Genomic DNA, 26,283 nt, shown 5'->3' with positions numbered 1-26,283 from the left:
CTTAGCTGCTTTGGCTGAAGAATACATGACCTGCTAATTTTTTATATTATTTGACACTGACATGATTCTTTACTCTGACTACTTGATAGGAATTGATGGTCCAGCTGCTTTTCAGGATGATGTACAGGAAGTAGGGAGCCAGGTTCAGATTCTGACTGTTGGAGAGGCTTGCCAAAATGAGGACGAAGGTGATGCACTACCTAGCAATCAGCAACAAAGCAAACAGGACCTTAGAGTAACAATGCAGAAAAAAGGTAAGGATCTGTGGAAACCTGGTGATGCTTTTGGCTATTTGTTCAGATTTGTGTGATTACAACTTATCTCTAATATGGCTTTTAACTAGAGGCCTATTCATAAAGGTAACGGTAGTCCCCTGTGCGAGCACCGAGTTGTTACTGACCCAAGGGGGGATGTCGTATCACGACATTTTCTTGGCAGACTTTTGTTACGGGGTGGTTTCCATTGTCTTCCCCAGTCATAACGATCCAGAAACAGAACCCAGAGCAGGTTTATGCAATGAGGACTCTCTCTCAGTGGCTTCTAATAGAATTCTGTGGGACAAAATAAATGACTGTAATCTAGAACACAAGAAGGAGGCAAACGGGTTCCACTCCAGACCTTTGATTAGATCCTGAGAACTCTTAAAGAGTAGCTGTACTCAACAACAGATTTTCCCTGTATCCCTCTTCTTGCTGCAGCCCACTGTGCCTCTTGAAAACCTGGAGGAGGAATCCCCAGAAGTCTTCCTTCCATGCCAATGAAAGTACTAGTTTGGATTCAACCTATAAAGGTGGCAAGAGCAGGGGTCAGACTTAGCCACTATTGAGTTACTGCCAATAGATACCCTGTGGGGGGAGTGGGTGAACAATTGCTTACTTTCTTTCAATGAAGCCACCTCCAAAGTTGCACAGCAGTGATAGTGACTCTTCTACTCTTTTTCTCCTCTCCACACTCACAAAAGATTTGAGAAATGGGAGGACCTTCTGTTACCTCTCCTCAGGACCCTTGAAGCTCATTGTTTATCTGAAGAAACAGGCCACAGGGCAAGATTTAGGAAAGCAGGCCTGGCCATATCCCTTGCTTTGTCCTGGCAAAGGCCTTGGTGATGGATGGAAGGGTGACAAGTGGGAATTAGAGTAGAGTTGGGGAATGGCACTGTTAATCTTTCATGCGCTCTCATCTTTTATACTTGATGGTCCTCTACTTAGTTCTTAAATAACATATCACTGGAATGATTTTGGCAAGATACATCAGATTTTCTGTAGTTTAATGTAGGTTATTTTTAAAAATTCAAATCTTGGTGTGTTGTCTCTTTAGTACACTAAATTTATTTTTGAAATATGAGAGGACATAAATGCTTGCTTCTTTTTACTATGATTTTTCTTAGGTAATCATGTTAGAATTGACATACTTAGGGCCTGCAGTGGCAGTTTGTGTGAAAATGTTATATGAAAACTGCTGTAGGACTTGTCTTAACATCAGTGACTTATGCCATGTCTTATGAAGGACTGAGGTTTCAATATATGGTCCCTCTTGATGCTAGTCAAGTATATCATGTCCTAGAAGATTCAAAAACATCAGAAAAGTAAATGTTTCAGTTGACTGAGAATCTAGGAATGTCACAACATCAGAAAAGTAAATGTTTCAGTTGACTGAGAATCTAGGAATGTTACTGTCGCAGCAAGGTTTATATGACTTCCAGATAAAGCTTTTGATAGCCAACTACCAACTATATTGAAGTTCACAATATACAGCCATTCTAGTGCTCCTTCCAAATTTGTTTGATGGAAATTTAAAAGCCTCAGAAGGGGATAATGGAGACATGTGGTAGAAAAAACCTATGAGTGGTTTGGCCCTGATTTGAACCAATTCTGCTGAAATTGTTTGATAGTCACAAGTAATCAATACTGTAATAATAATTATAGTCGCAGCTGTGAACAATGAGCCTAATATTAGCAGATGTGTGTTAGTTCTCCCTAGAGCAGCCAGAAAGTCTGTTTTATTCAGTCACAGACTTTCTAAAGACATGTTAAAAGTGCAGCAGCATGGACCATGTGAAGAAAAAACTTTATTTGAACCTCTCCCACCCCCACCCACTACAACCAAGGCAGAAAAGCTCAGAATCTTATTCTTCACCTCACTGGGTGTTATAAGACTTCCTCAATAGCACTAAGGTATTCACTTGAAGTGGGCTGGGCTTGATGTTTCGCATCCTCGTGGGTCTCACTCATCCCCTCTGCTTTCTTAGTGCTAAACACATCAGCTACTCCTTCCAAACCAACTCAAAGTGTAGACTTCAAAGGCACACCAAAACCTACCTCCCATTGTCAGCACCAGCATTGTTAGCTAAAAGGAGAGCTGGCTGCAGGAAGCAAGGAGATTTGAACAGAAATTGTTTCCATCCTAAGACTGAAAGCCAGTCAGGTTTGTGATCTTAAAGCCAGCTATGAAAGCCCTTTGTATGAATCCTGTGAAGCCCACACACCACTGTATCTAGTTTGCAAAAGAAGCAGAAGTATGCAGAGTTGGCTATGAAGGATTAACAGTCATTACAACAGAAAGTACTTGCTCCTGATTGTGTGTGTGTGTACGTTATATACCATCAAGTCACCTCTGACCTATGGCAACCCTATGAATGAAAGACCTCCAAAACGTCCTATCTTTAACAGACTTGCTCAGATCCTGCAAACTGAGGACGTGGCTTCTTTTATTGAGTCAAGCCATCTCGTTTTAGGTCTACCTCTGATTTCTTCATTGCAGTCTCCCTGTTGGTTAATAATTGAGCCAAAGAATAGAAAATTTTTAACAACTTCAGTTTCTTCATTGTCAACTTTAAAATTGTGTAATTCCTCAGTAGTCATTACTTTTGTCTTCTTGATGTTCAGCTGTAATTCTGCTTTGGTGCTTTCTAATTTAACCTTCATCAGTAGTCATTTCAAGTCTTCACTATTTTCTGCTAATAATGTGGTGTCATCTGCATATCCCACAGATATTGTCAATTGTTAATATTCCTCCCACCAATTTTCACTCCACCTTCTTCTGGATCTAATCCAGCTTTCCTTATGATCTACTCTGCATAGAGGTTGAACAGGTAGGGAGATAAGATGCATCCTTGTCTGACACCCCTGCCAATTGGAAACCATTCTGTTTCCCCATATTCTGTCCTGACAACTGCCTCTTGTCCCGACAGTAGCCTCTTGCCCCTGATTAGCCCATTCAGAACACACAAAACACAAAGTAATTATTTATTATAACATATGAAGCTGCAACCCTGCATCATATCAGTGTTCCCTCCATGACAACCACACTGTCTTTTACCTGACCTATTACTGATCCCTCTGGTTTCCCGTTTTCCTACCAACCCATCCAAAAACAGTAATAAGCAGGTTGCCATCAAAAGAATGGCAGTATTGCTAAGGCTATCCCTGTGGAGTTTGCATTGTGGTGGGAACAGTCACCTTCTAATACTTTTGTGAAGAGGTTTGCTAAAGGTGCAGCCAGTTTAAGGCATTGGGGGTAGGGGGGATGCTGATTGGTAAGGCTTATTAAATGTGTGGTCCTTATTTTAAAGCTTTATAAAACTTGTCTATAAAACCATATCTTGCCTTAATTTTCATTGTCCTGCTTTATCCTTACAAGCCCATCTTGGCTACATGGCATCATTTGCCTGTGACAGTAATATTTTGGTAACAAACAAAAGCAGTTACAGAAAAACATTGTCTTAATGTGAAGTGCTGTCCTAGCTCTTTATTGCAAGGGGGGGGGGGGTAATAAAAAGCTTCTCAGGTCCTCAAGAAACCAAATGTGGAGTTTATTAATCCCTGAAATGCAGGAATGTTTCTCCAGGGACTGCTGAAATGCTGTGGTGTATGGAGTTGTTGGCTTGCTTCCTTATTATTCAGAGCCCACCAGACTCCAAGGGACTTTTGCTATACTATACATCCTCCAGCTACTGGGCTTCATGCAGCTAGCATCATCTGCAGTAGCTTAAGTCCTGAGGATCTGTTTAGGAATCTTTTGCTAAATCTTCCTTCCTGCCAAAGGGACAAAGGAAGGGTCAAATGGGGATGTAGGCTGCTTTAATCATCCTAGTAAAGGATTGAAATCTCCATTAAATGAGCTAAAAACATTCTTCCTCCCTTCCTCCCTCATACTTATTCCCCCAGGTGCACCTGGCTCTGCTGCTTGTTGCAGTCCTCTGCTTCCATCACTGATGGTCAAAAGAGAAGGGAATGGGCAGACACTGGCTCATTATGTCCTTTCTTCCCCATCCGCAGCTCTGTCTCAGAGGGCACTTCTCTGGCTGTCCTTTCCTCCCCTCTTTCGAAGCATACTCCTTTCCCAACAACTCTCAGAGTCAGGAGTCACTGTTCTTCATTAGTGGTATCAGTACTCTTAAGGTCACTTTAGCGACATTAAATGTAGCAGCTTTACTAGGATGATTAAAGCATCCTACAACAATCACTAGGATGATTGTTGTAGGATGCAATAATTCTGAGATGTCAAGATGTCATAAATTTTGCGCAGCCAGCAATGAGTACTATTCTGGGTTGTGTCCCCAGAATCTGTGTGTATGTGTGTTTGTGTGTGTGGCTGTGTGTGTGTGTGGCTATTTGTAGAAATGTTGGAAGGGGGGAGAAATGGACCATTTTTTAAAAAAAAAATTATTTAGTTTATATAATTGAATAACAGTTAACATTTCAACTTTCAAACAATGTAAAACAAATCAACAAACAAACATAATACATGTAATTCTCAGGTATTAGAACAATGTCTGAACATTAACTTAGGGCAACCAAAAAAAAAAGATAAATGTTTAGGAAATTGACCAATTTTTCATTATCTGCATCTATTTTAAAGATGAAATATAGGGTGGAAACACTACAGTTTGTTGTGATTTTAAGAACCACTATACTGGTTTGGACCAATAATCTAGGAATGTCAGACTTTTGCCTAATGGCAGTAAGCTTCCAAATACCTCAGCCGGGCATAAATGCAGTTTCCATCTTCCATCTAGTCTCTGAAATCTAAAAAATAATGGAGATAGAAGAGTGATAGATGAGTGATAGACGAGGTGGCGGTGAAGGCTGTGAAGAAAGAGTTTTATGCAGTCTCCATCACGTCAGCTAGCTCACGCCCGGCAAAATTGTTTAATGTGGTTCGGTCATTGGTCTCCTTGCCAGAGGGAGGCCATCAAATTTTGAATTCAGATATTAGCTGTGAGGCTTTTGGGAGCTTTTTTGCTGATAAAATCTTGTCTCTCCGCCGTGACTTGCCAGCCACAGTTGATTCAGTGAATGAGCTGGAGACCCCTTGGCCGTCTTCGGGGCCAATATTCGATCATTTCAGCCCACTCTCTGGGGAGGAAATTGACAGGACCCTGCGATCAGTTAGACCCACCACATGTCCCTTGGACCCATGCCCATCGTGGCTGGTAAAGGCCAGTGCTGAGGGGCTGCAGTCCTCGTTGGAGGCCATTGTTAACCTATCCTTAGGCTCTGGGGTTTTTCCTGGGCCATTAAAGGAAGCTGTGGTGAGGCCTCTTTTAAAGAAACCATCGCTGGACCTCACTGACCTGGTCAATTACCGCCTGGTTTCAAACCTCTCGTTTCTGGGAAAGGTGATTGAGCAGGCGGTGGTGGAACAGCTGCAGGGCTTCCTGAAGGATGTCTCAGCCCTAGACCCCTTCCAGTCCGGGTTCCGTCTGGGACATGGGACAGAGACATTGCTGGTCGCCCTCACAGACAATCTTCATAGACATCTGGATTGAGGCGGCTCGGCGCTGCTGATATTATTGGATCCGTCGGCAGCATTCGATACAGTCGATTATGATCTTCTGACTCACCGCCTCGCCGATGTGGGGATACGAGGGACTGCCTTACAGTGGCTTGTCTCTTTTCTCCATGGTCGGGGACAGAGGGTGGCGCTTGGGGAGAAATTGTCATCCCGCCACCCGTTGGTGTGCGGGGTCGCGCAGGGAGCAATACTCTCCCCTTTATTGTTTAACATCTATATGCGCCCCCTTGCCCAGTTGGTGCGAAGTTTCGGACTTGGGTGTCATCAATATGCAGATGACACCCAGTTGTATCTGTTGATGGATGGATGGCCCGGCTGAACCCCAAATGTCCTGGAACATGCTTTTGCAACCATGACTGGTTGGTTGAAGCAGAGTCGGCTGAAACTGAACCCGACGAAGACGGAGGTCCTGTACTTGAGCTATGGGGGATTAGGTTCGGGACTCCGGCTCCTGGCCCTCGTTGGGGCACCATTAGTGCTAGTTCCAAGGGTTAAGAGCCTGGGGGTGAACTTGGATGCCTCCCTGAAAATGGAGGCACAGGTCACAGTGGTTGTCAGGTCCTCTTTTTTCCATCTGCGGCAGACCAGGCAACTTGTCCCTTACCTGTCAACCCATGACTTAACTACAGTGATACAAGCAATGGTCATCTCTAGGCTAGATTACTGTAACTCACTCTACGCAGGGCTGCCTTTGAGCCTGACCCGGAGATTACAGCTGGTACAAAATGCAGCGGCGTGTGTTATTATGAGAGTGTCAAATAAGGTGCATATAACACCATTCTTACGCGAGCTGCATTGGTTGCCAGTGGAGTACCGGATCAGATTCAAGGTTCTGGTATTGACCTATAAGGCCCTGTGCAGACTGGGACCAGTGTATCTACGGGACCGTCTCTCCCCATATATTCCCCAGAGGACACTCTGATCAGGCGACAAACAGCTGTTGGTGGTCCCTGGCCCCAAGGAGGCCTGCCTAGCCTCGACTAGAAGCCAGGGCCTTTTCAGTCCTGGCTCCCACCTCGTGGAATGCTCTGTCTGCTGAAATCAGGGCTCGGCCGGACTTTTTGCCGGGCCTGCAAGACAGAGTTGTTCCACCAGGCATATGGCTGAGGCTGGCCTCCGCTGGCCTGGAAAAAAGAGGTGTATAAAACCCTCCCTGTGAAGGCTGTCCACCATCTTGTTTTAAATGTGTTTTTAATGAATATGAATTTTTTATTGTATTTTAATTGTATTTTTAATATGTTGGTATCCGCCCTGAGCCTGCTTGTGGGGAGGGCGGAATACAAATTTGAAATAAATAAAATAAATAGAGATAACAACAAGTTGTTACTCAAATTAAGAATTGTCACAGCAAACCATTTTATATAGTAGTCATATTTTCTGTAAATGTGTCTTTTTCAGGTATTTCAAGCAGCATGAATTTTGATGAAGAGGAGGATGAGGAGGATGAGGACAGTTCAAGTTCCTCCCAGTTAAACAGTAACACCCGACCAGGTTCTGCCACAAGCAAGAAATCAAACAAGGTGAAGAATCTGGCATAATGGACCAAATCATGGTGAAAAGAAACCTCAAGGGCCATTTGGCTCACCAGAATCCCTAAAAGTTTAAGGCTTCCCAATGGATTGCCCAGTTAATTTTACATCAAGGAAGCATTTACTGATATCCAGCTTAAATCTGATTTTCTGTAAATTGAAAACATAGTTAGTTTTCTCACTCTTATTATACAGCCAAGAGGGCTTTTTAATCTTAGCAGTGGCTTCAGTTGTAGCATCAGTAGTGTGATATCCTTTCTCCCACAGATGTGAGGGTGGAGTGGAGATGGCTTTCCTGTGGAGGTAAACGGTAGCCCTTATATTTATTCCCTACATTAGCCTAGATTTAGCTCTTTGTTCTAAATAAAACTGCTAAAATGGGGAAAAAATTAAAAACCACAAAGTATCAAAGCACTGTTGCGGGTGTGGAATTAGAGTGGCATTGCTGGTGTTTCCTGTTTTTTAAAGAACTCTATAAAAGTCTCCTCCAACTTGCCCTTGCAAAAAGGAGTATGTAGCCTCCAAAGATTTTTTAATTATCCAAGAAAAAAAAAGAAAAAGTCATGTAGGGACCAAGCCTAAGCAGGTCTACTCAAAAGAAAGTCCCATTTTATTCAGTTAGGTGTGCTCCCAGGAAAGTGTTTTTAGTATTGCAGCCTAGTAATAGTAATAGTAATATTCCACTATTGTATGTGGAATGGTGTTTTAATGTTTATGTATAATATTTTTATTGTTTTTAAACCATATGTTACAAATTGTATGTTGTTACACCGCCCTGAGCCCGTCTGATGGGGAGGGCGGTCTAGAAATGCAATAAATAAATAAATAATAGTAATAATCAAATTATATACCACCCTTCAGGCTGAGAGAGCTCCTAGAAGCTGTGACTGACCCATCACCCAACGTCATCCAGCTGGCTTCAAGGGGAGAAGTGGGGAATCAAACCCGGTTCTCCAGATTAGAGTCCCACTCTCTTAACTACTACACCAAACTTAACCATTACACCAAACTGGCAAAGACTTTGTGCCACTGCTCTCAGTGCAGCCACATTCTGCTTAGCACTGATGATCACTGTGTCCCTAACGCTTCCCAGAATTCTATTTTCCCAGTGGACAGATATTATATTGTCTGTAATCTGATAGTGCAGTCCTAAACAATTACATCCTCCAAAGCTCATGGACTTCATAGAGACCATTTTGAACTTCAAAATTATTTTAATCTCCTGTTGTACATGGTAGCATTTCTTTCTCTTCTAGGAAACAGCTGCAGGGCCCAGCCCTTCAACAAACAACCCTATAATAGATGTTGATGACCTGGAGGAATTTGCTGTGAGACCTGCTCCTCAGGGTGTTACTGTCAAATGCCGAATCACAAGAGACAAGAAGGGAATGGATCGTGGAATGTACCCTACTTACTACCTCCACTTGGAAAGGGAGGATGGTAAAAAGGTCACAAACCACATTTTGCTGATTCCCTCTGAGATAGCAGAACAAAACAATTACAGAAGTATAGAACTGGGAATTAACTGTGCTTATCTCTTGGGCTTTCCATCCTCCATGTTTCTAAGATATTAGTACCAAAATCTGAGCTTACATTGTCTTTTGCAAGCAGAAGCAATGACTGATTTAAATTTCCAATCTTCCTTTGCTAAGGTACCATAAGGCATATTATTAACAAAGGAACTTGTTTTATTAACTGTATTTTACTAGAAAGTTTTTTGATGCTTAGTCTAAGGAGAGGGGCCAGGATTTAGTGGTAGAGCATGTGCTTGGCATGCAGAAGTTTCCAGGTTCAATATTTGGTATCTCCAGTTAAAGATCAGGTAATGAATGATGTAAAAGACCTCTTCACCTGAGGCCTGGAGAGCTGTTACCAGTCTGAGTAGACAGTACTGATTTTCATTGACCAAGTATAAAGCAAAGTCATGTGCTTATTACTCCAATCTTGAACAACATTCAATGAATAAATTGAATGAAGGGTTGCTTGTTGTGATTGTTGTCGTTTTGAACTTGTATTTTAGACTGTCAAGGTGAACTCTTGTAACCCATTTTAGGTGTCCAGTTTATGGTTGAATGGCAGGTTAAAATTAGAGATGGGCACAAACCAGAAAAAACCGAACCATGCGGTTCGTAGTTCATCACATTTCACGAACCATGAACTTTCAAGAACCTGCCCCAGTTCACGAACTGGTTCATTTTGGTTCATGAAAACAGCACTTCTGGGCCAGCAAATCACCACTTCTGGGTCAGCAGAAGGTCATTTCTGGGTCAGCATAAGGTCTGCAGAAAGCTCAAAACCCCATTGCCTAGGAAACTGATTGATTGGCACCAGGCTGTCTGCAGTAACAAACCAAAAAATGAACCAAACGAACCACCCTAAAGTTCGTGGTGGTTCGTCAGAAACAGGCTGTGACGAACCGCTTGCTCGTGAGCCATGAACCAGCCTGGTTTGTGATGAATTTTTGTTCGTATTTCAGTTCATGCACATCTCTAGTTAAAATTCAAAACTAAATAAAATACATGTAAGTGTAGTGCTTTCTAACAAATAGCAATATGAATAACATCAGTAATGCATGCAACAGATAATTATTACATTCAACTTGCAGTCAAGGCTTGTGGTTTTTTGGTTTGGTGTTTGTTGACCAAATTAATGTTTTGATTAATTAAATATAACATTTAAGTGGCTTTAGTTGATTCTCTGTCTTTAGGAGATGCCATTTTAGGTGCCTGTCAATGGTTAGGAATTGGGCTGCCTGCCTTTGTGACCTGAACTGGCATCTGTTTTCATTTCAGTTGAAAGAAACAGTTCAAGATGGAATTAAACATTTAACAGTGTGTGTCAGGTTTAATTATTTAAATAATAAATAATTGACCGAAAAAAGAAATACTTTGTTTCCTCTGTTTATTTTTAACCCATTTTTGTGAACTCTCTTGCTGAACTTCTACATTTTTGTGGATAACTTTAAACCACAAAAAATTAGCATTGGCATTCTTTTTCTAATGGAATTGTCACTGTCTACCTAGAATGTGACATTTTCTCTATTTCTTAGGTATTCTTGTTAGCTGGAAGAAAGCGAAAGAAGAGTAAAACCTCAAATTACCTCATCTCTATAGACCCAACAGACCTGTCACGAGGAGGAGAAAGTTTCATTGGGAAACTGAGGTAAATATATAGGTATTTAAAGAGTATGACAAGAAGGCATCTGATAAAATAAAATGAGCATTTTGGAATGGTAAAATCATGCTTTTCACCTAGTGGTATCATAGACCTAGTTTCAGCTCTATGAGGAATCTTTCTTTGACAGAATAAGCCTTCCTGTACTTAGTGGAAGGAAGTCATTTTATCTAACTCATGTTTGTGCTCTTAAAGAAACTTCCAATTTACAGAAATTTACATATTAAGCAATAATTGTTCTTCATCTGCCTGTATGTGAACACAAATGATTTCCTGATATCACTCAGCTGCCCCTTTATATGGTGCAAATACTTTTGGAGAAGTTTTAGGGATTAATTGAGATTAATTATTTGTTAATCTTCTCCTACTATCCTTTTGTTTATATAAGTGAGGATAGTTAAACAGTGGTAATATGAGGACATTATTCCTTCTTCTAAAGAGCTTTGGAAACGTAGAGATCAAGGAGGGGTACAGGAGCCAGTGTGGTGTAATGGGTAGATTGGTGGATGTGGCTTCGTAAAACCTGGGTTCAAATTCTTTTTCCACTATTCTACCCATCTCTCAGCCCAACTTGTCTCGCAGTGTTATACTGAGAAATGTTACAGACATACACATTTTAAATGTTGTTTAATGGTTTAAATGTTTTTAATGTTTAATGTTTGCTGCCTTGGGGACCGTTTTTAAGTGGAATTTTTTTAAATTAAATAAATAAATAATAAAATACAGTGGACTTTTTATTATTTGTGAGTTGTTGAGATTCAGTGATAGTAATGGACAAAGTTAGCACAATCTGTATTGGGCAATGAACTAATGTATTGTTTTTTCCCCTCTGATAGATCAAACCTTATGGGTACTAAGTTTACAGTTTACGATAGTGGAGTAAATCCAATGAAAACAACACTGAGTTTAGAAACAAGTAATTTGCGCCAGGAGCTAGCTGCCATTTGCTATGTAAGTATGTAAGTTTGCTATGTAAAGAAATATTTCTATAAAAAAATAAATAAGCTAGCATATAGAGCATAGTTATCTTGCAACAACTTTATGAGTAGAGATGGGCACGATCGGAATCACGATGTGAAAAAAACCCCGATAATGGCGTTTGCGCCATCATGACTCAGCTAATCGGTTCCGTCCACAGTGACCGATCCAGCGTTCGGGGGGAGGGGGCTTGATCGGGGGGGCCATCGTGATCTAATCGGAGAGCCAGACACGCAGGCGCCAATAATCTATTCCCCTAGCAACGGAGCCAGGGGAATGCCTGAGCTGTGTTTGCCCTCCTTCTGTCACCCTAGAAAACCGAATGGAAGCCCAGTTTCCCTTGATTAGCAGGCTTCCTTCCAACCACGGAGCAGCAACCCAGGGGAGGAAGGGGGTGTTCTGAAGCCATGGGCACAAAGGTTTTTTGCTTTTTAAAAAAACGGGGTTTTGTAGGAAGAATGGGTGTTTTTCTGTCTGTCACTCTCTGTTTTTAACTTGCTTTTAAAACACTGTATTTTTTGGGAAAACCTCATTCATGGTTCTGTGTGTGTGTTTAAAATATGCTTTTTGAAGACTGGCTGCTTGCTTTTAAAATCAAGTGGGGAGGAACGGAGGATTCTGTCCCTGCTTTTTTTAAAAAGCTGGCTGAAACATGTTGACAGGGTGTCTCTCTCTATTTGGAGAGGCAGGGATAGATCCCCCCCTCTGCTCTAAGTGTGTGTGTGAATCAGGGCCGGATCTCCGGGGGGCAGGGGGGTAGTCTGCCCCCAGCGCCACCAAAGAGGGGGCGCCAGGCGCAGTTGCAAGCCCCAGGACCGCACCTGGGGAAAGTTGAATGGCGCGGGTGGCCTCCCAGCCACCTGCGCTGCCTTTTTCCTTTCCCACAGGACAAGGGGGGGCTGGCTTGCAGGAAAAGCAAAAGGCAGTGCAGGTGGCTGGGAGGCCGCCTGCACCGTTCGTCTTTCCACAGGACAAGGGGCGCGTGGGCAAGCCAGCCACCCCTTGTCCTGGGGAAAGGCAAAAGGCAGCGCGGGTGGCTGGGAGGCCGCCTGCACCATTCGTCTTTCCCCAGGACAAGGGGCGTGTGGGCAAGCCAGCCGCCCCTTGTCCTGGGAAAGGCAAAAGGCAGCATGGGTGGCTGGGAGGCCACCCGCACCGTTCGCCTTTCCCCAGGACAAGGGACGCGCGGGCAATCCGGATGCCCCTTGTCTTGCGGGGCAGGTGAGTGGCGCGGGCAGCCTCCGAGCCACTCGCGCTGCTGCCAGCTCCGCAGCGCACCGGGACAGCCAGCTTCCTGCGTGGGCGAGGGGGGGGCAACCCAGGAACGTGCGCACGCAAGAGCCTGACTACGGTTGCCCTGGGAGCTGGCAACCGTAGATCCATCCCTGGTGTGAATGTCCCCTCTCTGAGGGGAGGCGGCTCATTGCCAGGTTAAAAACTTCCCCCCTCTGCTCTAAGTGTGTGTGTGTGTGTGTGTGTGTGTGTGTGTGTGTGTGTGTGTGTGTGAACGTCCCCTCCCTCCCTGAGGTGAGGCGGCTCATCGCCACCTCCCCGTGCCCGCCGGGCCTGGCGGCCACTGCCACCAACCACCATTCCTATATCGCTGGAAACAGCGGGGCACCTCCCGCTTTGGCCTCCCCGATTCCGGATCGGAAACGGGACTTGATCGGTTAGAATTGGTGACCTGGGTTCGGCGGCAGCCCGGATCCACAAACGCCTTGATCGGTATTTTTTTTTGGATCGTGCCCATCTCTATTTATGAGTCAGTAGTAACTCTGTCACTGCCTTTTGTGTAGTTAGTACTGCACTCAGAATTCCTTCTCAACTTTCACTCCCTCTGCAAATTTTGAGGCTGCTCATATTGCCTGAGTTTAGGTTGGGGGACTGGACCCTCCCCAGCCAATATGCACAGAGGGAGGAAACAGGTACATGTGGGGATGGAGGTTTCCAGCCCCTAACCAGCTTGATTGAGAGGACCCAGCCTCCTAAGCTGAAGAAGTTAGTTTATGTGTTGTATATTGTGTGGCATAGTTGTCTCTGGAGCCACTGCTGTACAGGATGTTGGCTCTATGATGTGTGGTTCAATTGTTGCATCAGTATTAGTCTGGAAAAAGAGTAGGTGAGTAGAGAGGACACTAATTGAAGGCTCTGTCAAGTGAATTGCGTTACATTGATCTCCATTAAGCACTTTTTGGATTTTTTCTTTGGGTTTTTTTAAATCTCTGCAGAAGGAACCTGTCAGGCTGTGGCATGCCCCCTGGCGGCGGGTCTGGGTGGGGCGGTCCCGGCGGGTCCGTGCTGGTAGCCGGGAGCGGCTGGGCGGGTCCCCAAGGAAGCGTGGAGGCTTTTTCACAGGCGGCCTCAGACTAGGGCGGCCCTTGTCTGACCGGCGGGCCGGTCAGCACGCGGCTCCACCCGGCCGGCTGCGCCTTAACCTTCAGGGCAGCCGGCTGACAAATGGCAGGGTGCTCGCCTTAGGATGCCGGGCACCTGCTATGTCTCTTCCAGTACCTTCCTCCTCGGCCTGCCTCCAGAGCCTCCTTAAATACTTTCCCCACTCCAGCTCCACCCTCACCCCCGAGTGCTTCCACCCACCATCAATCCCAACACCTGTGCCACCTGCATCCCAGCCCATTGGGCCCACCTCCCTCTACCCCGTTGGTGGGCTGCTAGCCGGGCTGCCCCGCTCTCCCCCAATGCCTCTTGCCCTCCTCCCTCCTGCCCTGTGATGGACGGTGGGCTAGGCCCCTGACGGGGCGATCTGGCCCTTCCCCGGGCCGCCCTCCAATCACAGGCTGGCTTGCTCCTCCCTCCCCCCTGCTGGCCCCGGCCGCCATCCCGCTCGGCCGAGGGCGCCTGCGCCGGCGTTTGGCAGCCCAGCGCGGCCTCGCCCCGCTCGCTGCGGCCTTCCCCGCGGCCCGGACGGGGCCGTCGCCGCCAGAGCGCTGACCGCGCCGGCCGCCGCTTCCGAGTGCTCCCGCTGTCGTGGCCGCTCGGGCTCCTCTCCTCCGGTGCGGCGGCGGGCGGCGGCGCAGCGGTGGCGCAGCCGCTGGGGCCTTCTTCCACCGGTGGGGCCTCGTCCTTGGCCTCTCCCGCCCGGTAGGTGGGCTCTGCGTCGTCGGGGGGGTGGGGGTGGGGGGAGTCCGAGGCCGGCGTGTCGGGCCTCGGACAGAACCTATCACATGGTAAAGGTAATTCTTGGACTGTTCCATTTTGGACTATAGGAAGTGTTTACTAATTGGGGAACATTCATATGTGCAATTCCTGCTTGTGATTGCAATGATATAATGTACATGATGAACAGTTTGCTTAAGATTGCCCTCCTGACAGTTACTGGCTCACTGGAAATACTGTGACAACCAGTGTAACCAAAGGCATATGTTAAAGCCACCAGACTCTTTATTTTTTCAAGCCATCAGGTCTTGGCAGTTCAGATATTCTCTTGAGGGTGGGTGGCATTTCAACAGCTATTGAAGCCTGTGGCAGATGAGAAAAATTAGCTTTATATTGTGTGAGTTTGTTTTGGGTAAGGGTATTCCTTGCCTTTCAGATAGCCTTAGGATCTGTAATCTGGTTTATGTGGTATAATAGTTTGTTGTTCACAAACTATTCTTTATTTGCACAGAAGACTCAACTAGATGACCTTTATGATCTTTCTAACTCTGTTTTTCTAATTGTTTGAACTATTGCAAGAGACTCATGAAAAGGAAACTGTATTCTTCCTTATTTCAATACATAGAAAATAAAGTCCTTCATTTGAGAATATCACAGAGATTTAAATCTGAAAAATCAAATATTCATTGTGATGGAAACTAGAGAGCTAGTTTGGTGTAGTGATTAAAAACAGTGGGTGACCTTGGGTCAGTCACAGCTTCTAGGGGCTCTCTCAGCCCCACCCACCTCATAGAGTGATTGTTGTGGGGATAATAATAACATACTTTGTAAACTGCTCTGAGTGGATGTTAAGTCAGCAGTATTTAAATCGAATGTTGTTATAGAAAACTTTTTAAAAAATTAAGGGACTAACATATAAATCAGTATAACAATTTATTTAAAATAGCAATTCCTAAACTATTGTGGATTGCTTGCTCTTTCAAACAGCTGTTGTCCTCTGGCTATAGTTGGTCCACATTTTCTTTTAGTGGACCATGAGATCACTTTGGAAACAATGAAATAAAATAAAGGTTTTTAGCAATGACACATATCACAATCCATACCTGCTTTTTAATATTCTTCTTGTACTGCTATAAATGGGGAATACTAGAAAGCAGGTGTGGTTTGTGATGTTTGTCATTAAAAGAAACTGCTGAATTGAACCAGAATAGCAGTGCCATGTTTGACAAATGTCTGAGAGACAGAGTATATGTAGGCTATTACCACTTTGCTGTTCTGTCTTGCCTGCCCTGTATGTTCAGTTCTGCTGCATCAGGGTTCAGAAGGAGTTCAGCTGCATCCAGTTGCACTTTAATTTAGCATCCATCATTGCTAAAAGCTTTCATCATTTTCTTTTATTGTTTCCAAAGTGATCTCATGGTCCACCAAGAAAAAATGTGTACCATCTATGGTTAGAAGGCCACAGTTGTTCAATGAGACGTAGATTCTACAAAGTCTTTTAAAAAAGAATATTTAAATGAAGCATGGGTAAATAAATTGTACAAAAGCAAGGTTCTGTTTCTATAGGTAAATCATTGGTTAGCTGGACTACCATTTTAGCAGAATACAGAGTCCAATTCGTCAGATCAAAGGCACTGAGTAGTAATGAAAAAGCAGAGTAAATGTGGCCATTCATTCATTCTGGGCATAGGGAAATAACATCTGCATTAATTTGTTAATGATAAATTGGGTTCTTGGGATGAGTCATGAAACTGTAGTACAGTGCACAGTGTGGCATCATGGTTCATGGAATATTTCTAAGATTTCTTTATCCTCACATGACCGTTTTGTGTTCAGATTCTGGATTTCCTTTGCCCAAAAATGATGACATGCTGAAATGAACGGATCACCACACTGCATGCTCTTAACTCATGCAGATTATATGCCCATTCACTTGGCCTAGATTAAGCAGGCAAACTACTGATTTCACTGTGTGCTGAGTTACTTACCCACGTTTGGATTGCACAAGCAAAGGGAGAAGCTAGCGTTAATTTGACAGCTGATTTCAGACTTGTAGAATCACATGACTAGAGAAAACCACTGATCAACCTTTAATTTGTGAAATAAGGGATGTTTGATAGGGTGATCTGAAACGACTTTTAAATCACATTCTCTGCCTTGGATGCTGTGTTGACATTAATCTAAAATTCAGAAGACTTTGCTGAACGTATGTGATGAAGGAAAGGCACTCGGTATTTTATCAATTTTATCAAAGACTTCTTTCATATGTTCCTAGGTTCAGCTGTTTATTTGAAATACTGCCAGGGCTAATCCATGTCTCAAAGTAAGCCCTACATAGAGTTCAACTTCATGTTTTAAGTAGCATCTTTATGATAGCACTCTTTGAAACCAATATAGATCAGTAAAGGCCTGGAAGCAGAAATTAAGAGGCAATCAGGTACCCCTAACGGCACAGTCTGCACAGTTTAAAGAGTGTTTGAGCAAAATGATTTTTTTTTTAAAAAAAATGTACAAAATACATATAACCATACACTAACAAAACATAGCAAACGAGGGAAAAAACAAAAATGCAAATATAAAACAAAAATTAAGGAGAAAAAATATTTTTGTAAGTTGATATATGATGAAATTAACAAAATTTTAAAAATACATTTATTATGTATAGAGCCAGTATGGTGTACAGGTTAGAGTGTTGGACTAGGATCAAATTTGCCATGGAAGCTTGCTGTGTGACCTTGAGGCTTGGACCATTACACGCATTCTGACTAACCTGCTTCACAGGGTTGTTGTAAGGATAGTTGGTGAGGAGAATGATGTGTCCTCATTTATTTACAGAAGAAAATAAGAAATTGACACATGAATGATTAATATTTTTTTAAAAAAATCTTCAAACCCCACCATATTTCAGCATTGGAAATCCACAACAAAAATAACAACTGATATATGGTAAGAGTACTTAGGGAATATATCTCTGATGGACTAGTGGGTGGCTTTGGGGATTATTCCTTGGGATGCATGTGAATTACTTGTTGTTGGAATGTGTCATGTGTCCAGCATTGGGATCCAGCTCAGAGGATCATCTGCAGACAAGTTGCATAACAGATTTTTGTGTATGTGCATCTATAGGTAAGGTTAAAAAGTAATCCATTATAAGTGAATGGTTGCTTTGAAACTGGCCCAGAACACATAGTCACTCATAGCCCTGTGCTTTCCACCGCCCCTGCTTTACTTAATTAAGAAAAAGAACAAGATCCTGAATGCCTTTTAACCGTTGTGATCTCAATGGAAAAGTGGAGCTGGTCATTAATAAATCTGCAGCTGCACCTAATGGTCATTGTCAGAACTGCAGTCATCTTGTATGTGCCTGGGAACAGACATTTCAGATAGGTTGTGTGAAATATAACTATTAGCCCTATTAGCTGGGAGGAGTAAATTCCCTTGTTGATCTCTTAACCGTATACATGGAATTCTATTTGCTCAATTTATAATCAGCACATGGAGTAAAATTTACATGTTTAACCTCTTTCAATGTAAGTAAGCCCATGCAACTGTACAGATTTGGTGATTTATTTATAAGATTTATATCCCACCCTTCTGTTTATAAAGCACTCTGGGCAGCTAAAAAAGGAATAAAATAAACAATAAAATAATAACTGAAAACAGCAATTAATTTAACTAGAATAAAATATTATAATAAGATAAACGAACAGTATAATAGCGGCAATATATATATTGCTGCTATATATAAAGCCCAGCCAAATCTGGCTTTAATACAAATGATATTGCAAAGAAAATGATAAAAAGCAATAAAGCAATTAAAACCTTGCAAGAATAATCTTTAGAGAGATGGTTCTTTTAGCTCGCACATGCTCCCCTCCCCAGTCCTCCATGTTGGCAGTGGGGACTTTATCCCAGAGGAAGATTACGATGTGGCCACCAGAGCCACCAAAAGGGCCAATTCCAGGCAGGTAAGTCTGTGGTCGGTTTGGTCCTTCCTTTCACGTTTAAATTTTAAAAGACCAAGGTCTACCCCTGCCAAGGAAATAATGGCCAGTTTTTCAGAATCAGCAGTTAATTTTAAATTTTAAAGAACTGTACATTTTAATAGTCCTGTAAATTTTAAAGGACTATTATTTTCTATGTGAAAACAATAGTCCGTTAAATAGCTCTTTAAAATTTAAAAGGGGTGAGAGATGCCACCTAACAGCTGGGGCTAGCTTCTTCTCTGTTTCCTGTTCCTAGCTGAAACAGAAACACTCCCCAAAGTCCAGAACATAAATTTTCCTTACCCCCAGAATTTTGGGAGCATTTTGTGTCATTTCCAATATCCCTGAGCCAACACAAGACAGCTGATTTCAGGTTTAAATTTGGCTTGGAGATATACAAATGCACACCCCCAGCTCATCTCTACCATCTCAGTAGGTGACCCTAGGCAAGAGATGCTTTTCCAGCCAAACCCATATGTATACGACTTCAGAGTGTTCAAATTAGTAGTAATTGCAGCAGCGGTATTAGTGTCAACAAGACTTACTGTAACACATAGAACAAATTGTGTATTCCCCCCTCTGATATTCCAACATCTCCACAAGCAGTCCAGGATATTGTGCCGGCAAGAACACAACAGTGTCCTGTGGAGGCTGAGTCAGTGATCAGAGAGTCCAGAGGTCCTCATAGGGAACTAGAGTGTAAACTTTGGAGAAATGGTAGTGTGTTCCATGGCGAGAATGAGACACTTAATCAAATAGTGAAAACTGAATGACTGAGTATCCAGCCAGCATCCCCTAATTTTAACATCATCTCTTGGAATATTGCTGGCTGGAAGAATAAGTCTACTGATCCCTCCCTTAAAAACTTCCTTACAAGGTTTGATGTGATTTTACTCCAAGAAACCTGGGCCTGTGATGAAATTTCCTTGGAGGGATTTAGGGTTCACTCTTTATGTGCTTTTAAAACTAAGAGATTTGGCCGTCCCCAAGCAGGTTTGGCCATACTTTGGTGTAATAACCTGAATTGGGAGTTCTGCCCCCTTGGAGATTGTGGACACCTAGCTCAGGCTGGTATGTTGAAGAGTGCAGGGAAAGCCTTAATAGTAATTAACATTTATCTACCTCCTTGTGCAGATAGGGATGCCTTGTCTTCTCATTGGGAGATCCTCTTTAAGTACTTAGAGGAAGTGGAGCAGAGTTACCCAGGGGCAGATTTATTGATTGCCGGTGATTTCAATGCTAGGGTGGGTCAGAACAATGCAGAGATAGCTGGGAAGCTGGGGCTGGATTTTGAGACTGATATACTCACCCGCTTCTTTGAACCTAGACTCTCTAAAGATCAAACAGTTAATGAGGCTGGTGTTTATCTGGCCCAATTTTGTTTAAGGTTTAATCTTGTCATCCTGAATGGGGTTGCAGTGTGGTGGATTACATGTTAATCTCACCGGCCCTGAGCAATATGATGAAAGCCTTTTCAATATCAGATAGCACTAAAAGTGATCACTTCCCGTTGACCCTGGTGTTAGACAGTTCTGATATTGCTCTTGGGAGCGTACGCATGAGCGAGAATGGTGGTAGCACATTATCTAAGCTCCCCAGGGTCAAGTGGTCACAGAGGGCAGCAGAAATGACTGCTAATCTACTCGACCCTAACACCTTAGACCAGTTTATGAGTACATTAGAGGCCACTCCATCAGAGTGGATTCCGCTATATGACAACCTGGTCAATGACCTTGCCAGGATCATGATGTCATATGCAAAACAGCAAGGGGGCAGCAGGGATTCCACTATGCAGGGGTGGTTTGACAGTGAATTCCAGATGATGAAAAGCCGCGTACGCGACGTTTACCATTGCTATAGGGAATTAAATCTAGAGCATCTCCCTTTGGAGTATTTTGAATCCAGAAAGGCTCTACACCAACTCTATAAGGACAAGCAGAAAAATTTCTTGCTCAAAAGTTGGGAACCCTTCCTTCAGGCCACATTTAGCAATGACTCAAGGAAATTCTGGTCCCTGATAGTCGACTCTGTGGGAAGAAAGAGTTTAGCAAACAATCCAATCACAGCCGATTGCTGGCACAAATATTTTTCACAGGTTTTTCAGGAAAATAGGTGCAGTCCTAAAGAGGAATTTGATCTCCATCTGGAGGATTGTCCACTATGGCAGCCAGTGTCGACCGAGGAGACCGAATCTCTAATTGCAGCACTTAGACTGGGTAAAGCACTGGGGCCTGATGCTATCCCTCCTGAGGCTATTAAGGCTTTTCCACAGTGGTGGGCCCTCTTTCTGGCTGCCTTGTTTTCAGCTATAGATAGGTCAGGAGTAATTCCTAAAGAATGGAAGAACACTGTTATCGTGCCCATTTTTTAAAAAGGTGATCCTCAGCTTCCCAATAATTATAGACCAATTAGTCTCCTATCCATCACAGGGAAGCTTTATGTGAAACTACCTGGCTAACAAGCTCAAAGCTTGGATTTTAGACCAGCAAATCCTGGCTGGTCTAAAAATGGGCTTTTGCCAGGGTAAGTCAACCCTGGATCACACTGTGTTGTTCTTAGTCACCTAATAAATAACTATAGAAAATGGAAGGGCTCCAAACTATATACGGCCTATTTGACTCAGTGCCTAGGGATATTATGTGGAATAAACTGACCCTAATGGGGATCGATAGGCGTTTGCTGTACCTGATACAAAAACTTTACTCTGAAACCACCTGCCAGATCAGATGTTCGAAAGAAGGAGATCTAACTTTCAAGATTGCAATTACACTGGGTGTCAAACAAGGCTGTATTCTGGCCCCTTTACTGTTTAATCTTTTTCTGAATGACGTGGCACCCTTTATGAGCTCTGTCAATGGAAAGGAGACACATCCCAGTATTGTTGTATGCTAACGATCCTGTTACTCCTTTCACTCTCAAAAGTCGGGGTGAAAAAGATGCTGACTCGCTTCTTAAATTATTGTGATAAGAACAAGCTCTCCTTAAATTTCGAAAAGTCCAAAATTATTGTGTTTAGTCGAAGCTGGAGGCCCTTTAATTGGACTGTACAAGGTAACTCCATTGAACAGGTGAAGAGCTTCAGATATCTTGGAATCCATTTCCACTACAATGGAAATTGGGCAACCCATATTAAGGAAGTGGTAAGAGCAGTGAACAGCAGTGAACTTGCAATCTCTCGCTTCTTTTATACGAAAGGAAATCAATTTATACCAGCTGTCCTCAAAGTGTTTAACTATAAAATATGCACTAAACTACTATATAGCACTCCTATTTGGATCTCTGCTTTTAATGAAGTGATCGAAAGAGTCCAATCTAAATTTCTTAGAAAAATCTTGGGGCTTCCAGCTTGCATACCTTATGCGGCAATTTTCCCCGAGACAAATCAAAAACATTTGGTTACAAAGGCATGGATCTCAACCGTCAAATTTTGGCTTCACCTACCTTTTCGAAGTGGGCCTAACAGTCTCCTAATACATATGCTACGTGAGTCTAACTCGTGTGACTGGTTGAACCATATCGAAAGAAAAATCACATTGACGGGGCTCAACATAGATGATCTGTACCATTTATCTGAGAAGAATACTTTTGTTAGAATTAAACAGAGGCTAATTGACATGGAGATGCAAGACCTTAGAAACTGTGCTTCGGGACATTGCTCTCCTGTTCAATGGGGGATTCTCTTTAGTGATGCGCCGGCAGAGTATTGTTCCTCTTTAATCAACCCCTGTATTCGAAGGGCATTTATGTTGGCCCGTTTAACGTGCTCCCTTCTGCTGTACTATTTGGGAGATTCAAAAAAATCCCTTTTGGAGAAAGTTTATGCCCCTGTGGGATGTTGGAAATTGAAGATACTGCCCATGTACTTTTATTGTGCAGATTTCATGATGATTTACGTGCATTTTATTTGGATTTACCTACTGCAATCACTAGAGGGCAAATCTGTTGAGAGTAAGATAATGAGTTTTTTTAGCCTCAACCAAAGTCGAAGTCACTGAAATGGTGGCAAACTTCCTTTACCGTGTATACAAGAGGAGAAGTGTGTGTAGAATGTTTAATAATTAACTGTTTCCCCACTCAGACTCACTGTTTTTTTGTTGCCTGTTTTTGACACTGTTACGGTTATGCCAATAAAGGTTCTGTCTGTCTGTCAAATTGTGTATTGAATCGTTGCCCACATTTCTAAGCATTATTGTAATTGTGCTTTCAGATGATTTTCTGAGTCTTAATATTCCTGCACCTAATTCCTGCACATTCCTGCACATAGGCTAATTCTGTAGTGGGTTAAGAAAAGTATTTGTAGATTTACTTCCTGATTTAATTAATGCAGTATTAAGAGTGTTTTTTCTATTTCTTTAAAAACAGGAGACAAATGTTTTGGGATTTAAAGGTCCTCGTAAAATGAGTGTCATCATACCAGGAATGAATATGGACCATGAAAGGGTTTCCATCAGACCACGCAATGTAAGTCACTATCAGTGTAATCCTAAAGAGCTGTGTTTCTAAGCCCACTGAGGTCAATGGGCTTAAAATGGCATAAATCTGTTTAGGCTTACTCTGTATATCTGGTAGACTCAATAACATTAATTCAGCTACAATAAGTTTGGTGAAGTGATCTAATCAAGATTAAGTTGTGGGTTCTACAGCCACATCGTGGTCACTCCCCTATGAGCCATTTAGTCTTGAATTGCAGTTTTGTTCACTCAGTTTTAATAGAGGATCAGATGTTGTTCGCAATACATTGCATTCAAGTAGTTTTCTTCTTGTTTCCTAATTTCAGTCCTGATTTTTTGTAATGTTTTTAAAATAAAATGCAGTTGCACTGCTAGACTACTTCCAGGGTGGAGTAAAAAAAACTACTGACGTTTCTCTTTCCCTTTAAATCTTTGTTCTGCTTCTGTCCTATTCTCTAGAGCTGCCCACACGTTCATGAATCAATTGCTAAATTACCTTTTCATATTGAGAGGTGGTGGTCGTGGTCATGGTCGAGAAGCTTTTCACTTTACAGACAAAGCCCCAGTTATATTTTTTTAAGATTGCTATAGTGTTACTGTCAAATTATGATGTCCGAGGCCTGGCGCAGTGGCCTCGGACTGCTGTGTTCCCCGCCCCTCCCTCAATGAAGACCCCGGCCCCACTCACCCGGCAACGGGGGCCACAGGGGAGCTGAAGACCGTGGCAGCAGCAGAGAGCCGGGGCACCCTCATGGACCTGCCAGCCACCACCGCGTCACCACCGGGAGCGTCGGAAAGCAGGGCGCTCGGCGGCGGGAGAAGATGCCAAGGAGCAAGGCCGGCCGCGCGGCGGCGGTGGCGGTGGCGGGTGGCGGCGGCGGCGGCAGCGAAGGAACCCCGACACGGGGTAAGGCCGTGGTGGGCCAGGCAGGGCCGCATTGGGCCGCCAGACGCCGGCGCACCAGGATGGCCCAGGCAGCAGCCAGGGGTTGCAGGGCGGAAAAAGGGGCCGGCCCGCTTGGGATGGGAGGGCCGCCCAGGAGATGGCCGGGTCTTCCAGGCAGCGCCGGCAGTGGCCGGGGTGGCTGTCTGCCACAGGGGAGGAGGGCAATAGGCCAGTAGAGAAGAGGGAGGTGGGGCGACCCTGCAAGCAACCCCCCAATGGGCCAGGGGGAGGTGGGCACAGTGGGTGTGGCCGCAGGTGGCCCAGGTGGTGGGGATGACGTTGGGTGGAAGCACTTGGGAGAGGGGGTGGAGCTGAAGGGGGAAAAGGATTTAAGGAGGCTCCGGAGGCAGGCCGAGGAGGAGGTTGCCAGGCTGCCGAGGAGGAGGTTGTGGCTGACGTTGCTGAAGGAGGCCAGGCTGCCCTGAGAGCTAAGGCGCAGCTGGCCTGGGTGGAGCCAAGTGCCGACCGGTCCCCCCAGTTCAGATAAGGGCCGCCCGTGAGTCTGAGGCAGCCTGCGAAGGAGCCTCCGCCATCAGGGACCCGCCTGCCCTGCCAAGGTGCCCAGAACGGACACGCTGGGGCCACCCCACCCGGACCCGTCGTCGCTACCGCCAGGGGGCACCTCGCAGCGCAACATTGTGGTGGAGGATGCGGGCACGGATCCTGCAGTGAGGCGCCCAAGGCCCCACCTACCAACTCCACCAGGGTGGACGAGGCCCCGCAGCTATCTCCGCCCAGCGACCTTCCATTCCCCCACCCCCGAGCTGAGCTCGGTGTTAGCAGCAGGAGCTGTGATGGATCAGGCGGCCGCTGGAGCACCGGGCGGCGCCGGGCAGCACCCAGCCCTGCAACCGGTGGACTTGGGCCAGCTGGGGCAGTGGATGGCAGAACAACAGGTGCGGCTTCTGCAGGACATGTCGGCGCAGCAACAGGAGTCCCAGGCCTTGCTACTCCAAGGGTAAGCCCAGGCTCTGGGGTCCAGTCCGGCCACACTGGCCCTAGGACCCCTTCGAGGGGCCCCCTTCCAACTGACCAAGTTGGGGGAGACAGACAAGATTGACGCCTACTTGGAGGCATTCGAGCGCACGGCGGAGGCCGCCCAGTGGCCGCGGGACCAGTGGGCGTTCATCCTCGGGCCTTACCTAACCAGCGAAGCTCAGGCAGCCCTGAGGGCCCTCCCAAAGGAGGAGAGCACCGATTACCAGCTGCTGAAGGCCGCCATCTTAGATCGATATGAAGTGACGCCGGACTCCTACCGCCAGAAGTTCCAGTCCATCACCTACAAGAAGACTGAGCGGCCGAGGACCCTGGTCAACGCACTACAAGACGCCGCCTACTGGTGGGGGAAAAGAAAATCGTGGACCAGGTGGTCCTGGAGCAGCTGCTCAACATCCTCCCCCCCAAGGCATGCCAATGGGTGGCATGCAGCCATCCTGAGAGTTTGAAGGAGGCCACGGCCCTCCTCGAGAACTTCACCGTGGCTGCAGACCCGCGTGAAGCACCCTGGGAACCGGCACCGGGGGCGCAAGCCGGAGGACCAGTTCCCCGCTCCCCTGAGACTCTGCGGCCGGGGAGAGCGCGCTTCGGGGCCAGGGATGTATCCGGCCCCCGCCAGGGCCCCTCCCGGTCAACCACGATGACCTCTGGCAGAGAGGGGACCTGGGGCCGCCCCCCGCCGGGACCCAGTCCCGTTGCAGCCCCGAAGAACCCGCGGGACCCAGAAGACCGAGGCCCGTGCTTCAAGTGCGGCCAGCGCGGCCATTTTATCCGCGACTGCCCACTCATGGAGTGTGACGCTGGCTGGGAAGAGGCGTACCCCATGATAGCCCGGCCCCCGTGGCCATCCCCGCTGCTGATACTGGTCGAGGTGGCAGGCCGACGCCTATCCACCTTCTTGGACAGTGGCAGCTCGGTGTCAATGATCCGCACCCGTTTGCTGCCCCAGAACCAGCCCGTCGTCTGCTTGACGTCGGTGGCGTGTTTCCACGGCCACTCGGAGACCTACCCCATGGTGTGGGTGCCCCTGACGTGCCAGGGACAAACCTGGGAGGTGGAGTTAGCCCACGTCCGAGCCCTACCGTACCTGGTCCTCCTCAGGCGCGACGCCCCTAGCTTTCATCGACATCTGCAAGTGGCCCAGGGCCTGGAGCAGGTTCTACTGATGGACGCCACTGCGGGTGGGAATGCCTCAGCCTCCCACCCTGACCCAGGGCCAAACCCTGCAGACTGGTCCATGGACCCCGGCTTCGTCACACGTCAAGCAGACGACCCCACACATGGAGGCTTCCGGGATACGGTGGCGGTGAGTG

At 45.3% G+C, this 26,283-nt stretch overlaps 1 protein-coding gene across 1 annotated transcript in view; it reads left to right on the top strand.

The window, feature by feature from the left end:
• TUB (TUB bipartite transcription factor) overlaps positions 1-26,283 on the top strand; it is a 111,860-nt gene that overhangs the window by 81,021 nt on the left and 4,556 nt on the right. Inside the window, exons 5-10 of the mRNA XM_054972076.1 lie at positions 90-254; positions 7,195-7,316; positions 8,582-8,773; positions 10,375-10,487; positions 11,336-11,450; positions 22,940-23,038. Of these exons, the coding sequence (XP_054828051.1) occupies positions 90-254; positions 7,195-7,316; positions 8,582-8,773; positions 10,375-10,487; positions 11,336-11,450; positions 22,940-23,038 (806 nt within the window). The remainder of the gene's footprint in view (positions 1-89; positions 255-7,194; positions 7,317-8,581; positions 8,774-10,374; positions 10,488-11,335; positions 11,451-22,939; positions 23,039-26,283) is intronic.

This window comes from Eublepharis macularius, chromosome 2 (assembly GCF_028583425.1).
Source record: "Eublepharis macularius isolate TG4126 chromosome 2, MPM_Emac_v1.0, whole genome shotgun sequence".
Lineage (NCBI taxonomy): Eukaryota > Metazoa > Chordata > Lepidosauria > Squamata > Eublepharidae > Eublepharis > Eublepharis macularius.
Note: the sequence above shows the minus strand (reverse complement) of the source record. Positions and strands in the feature narration are given on the sequence as shown.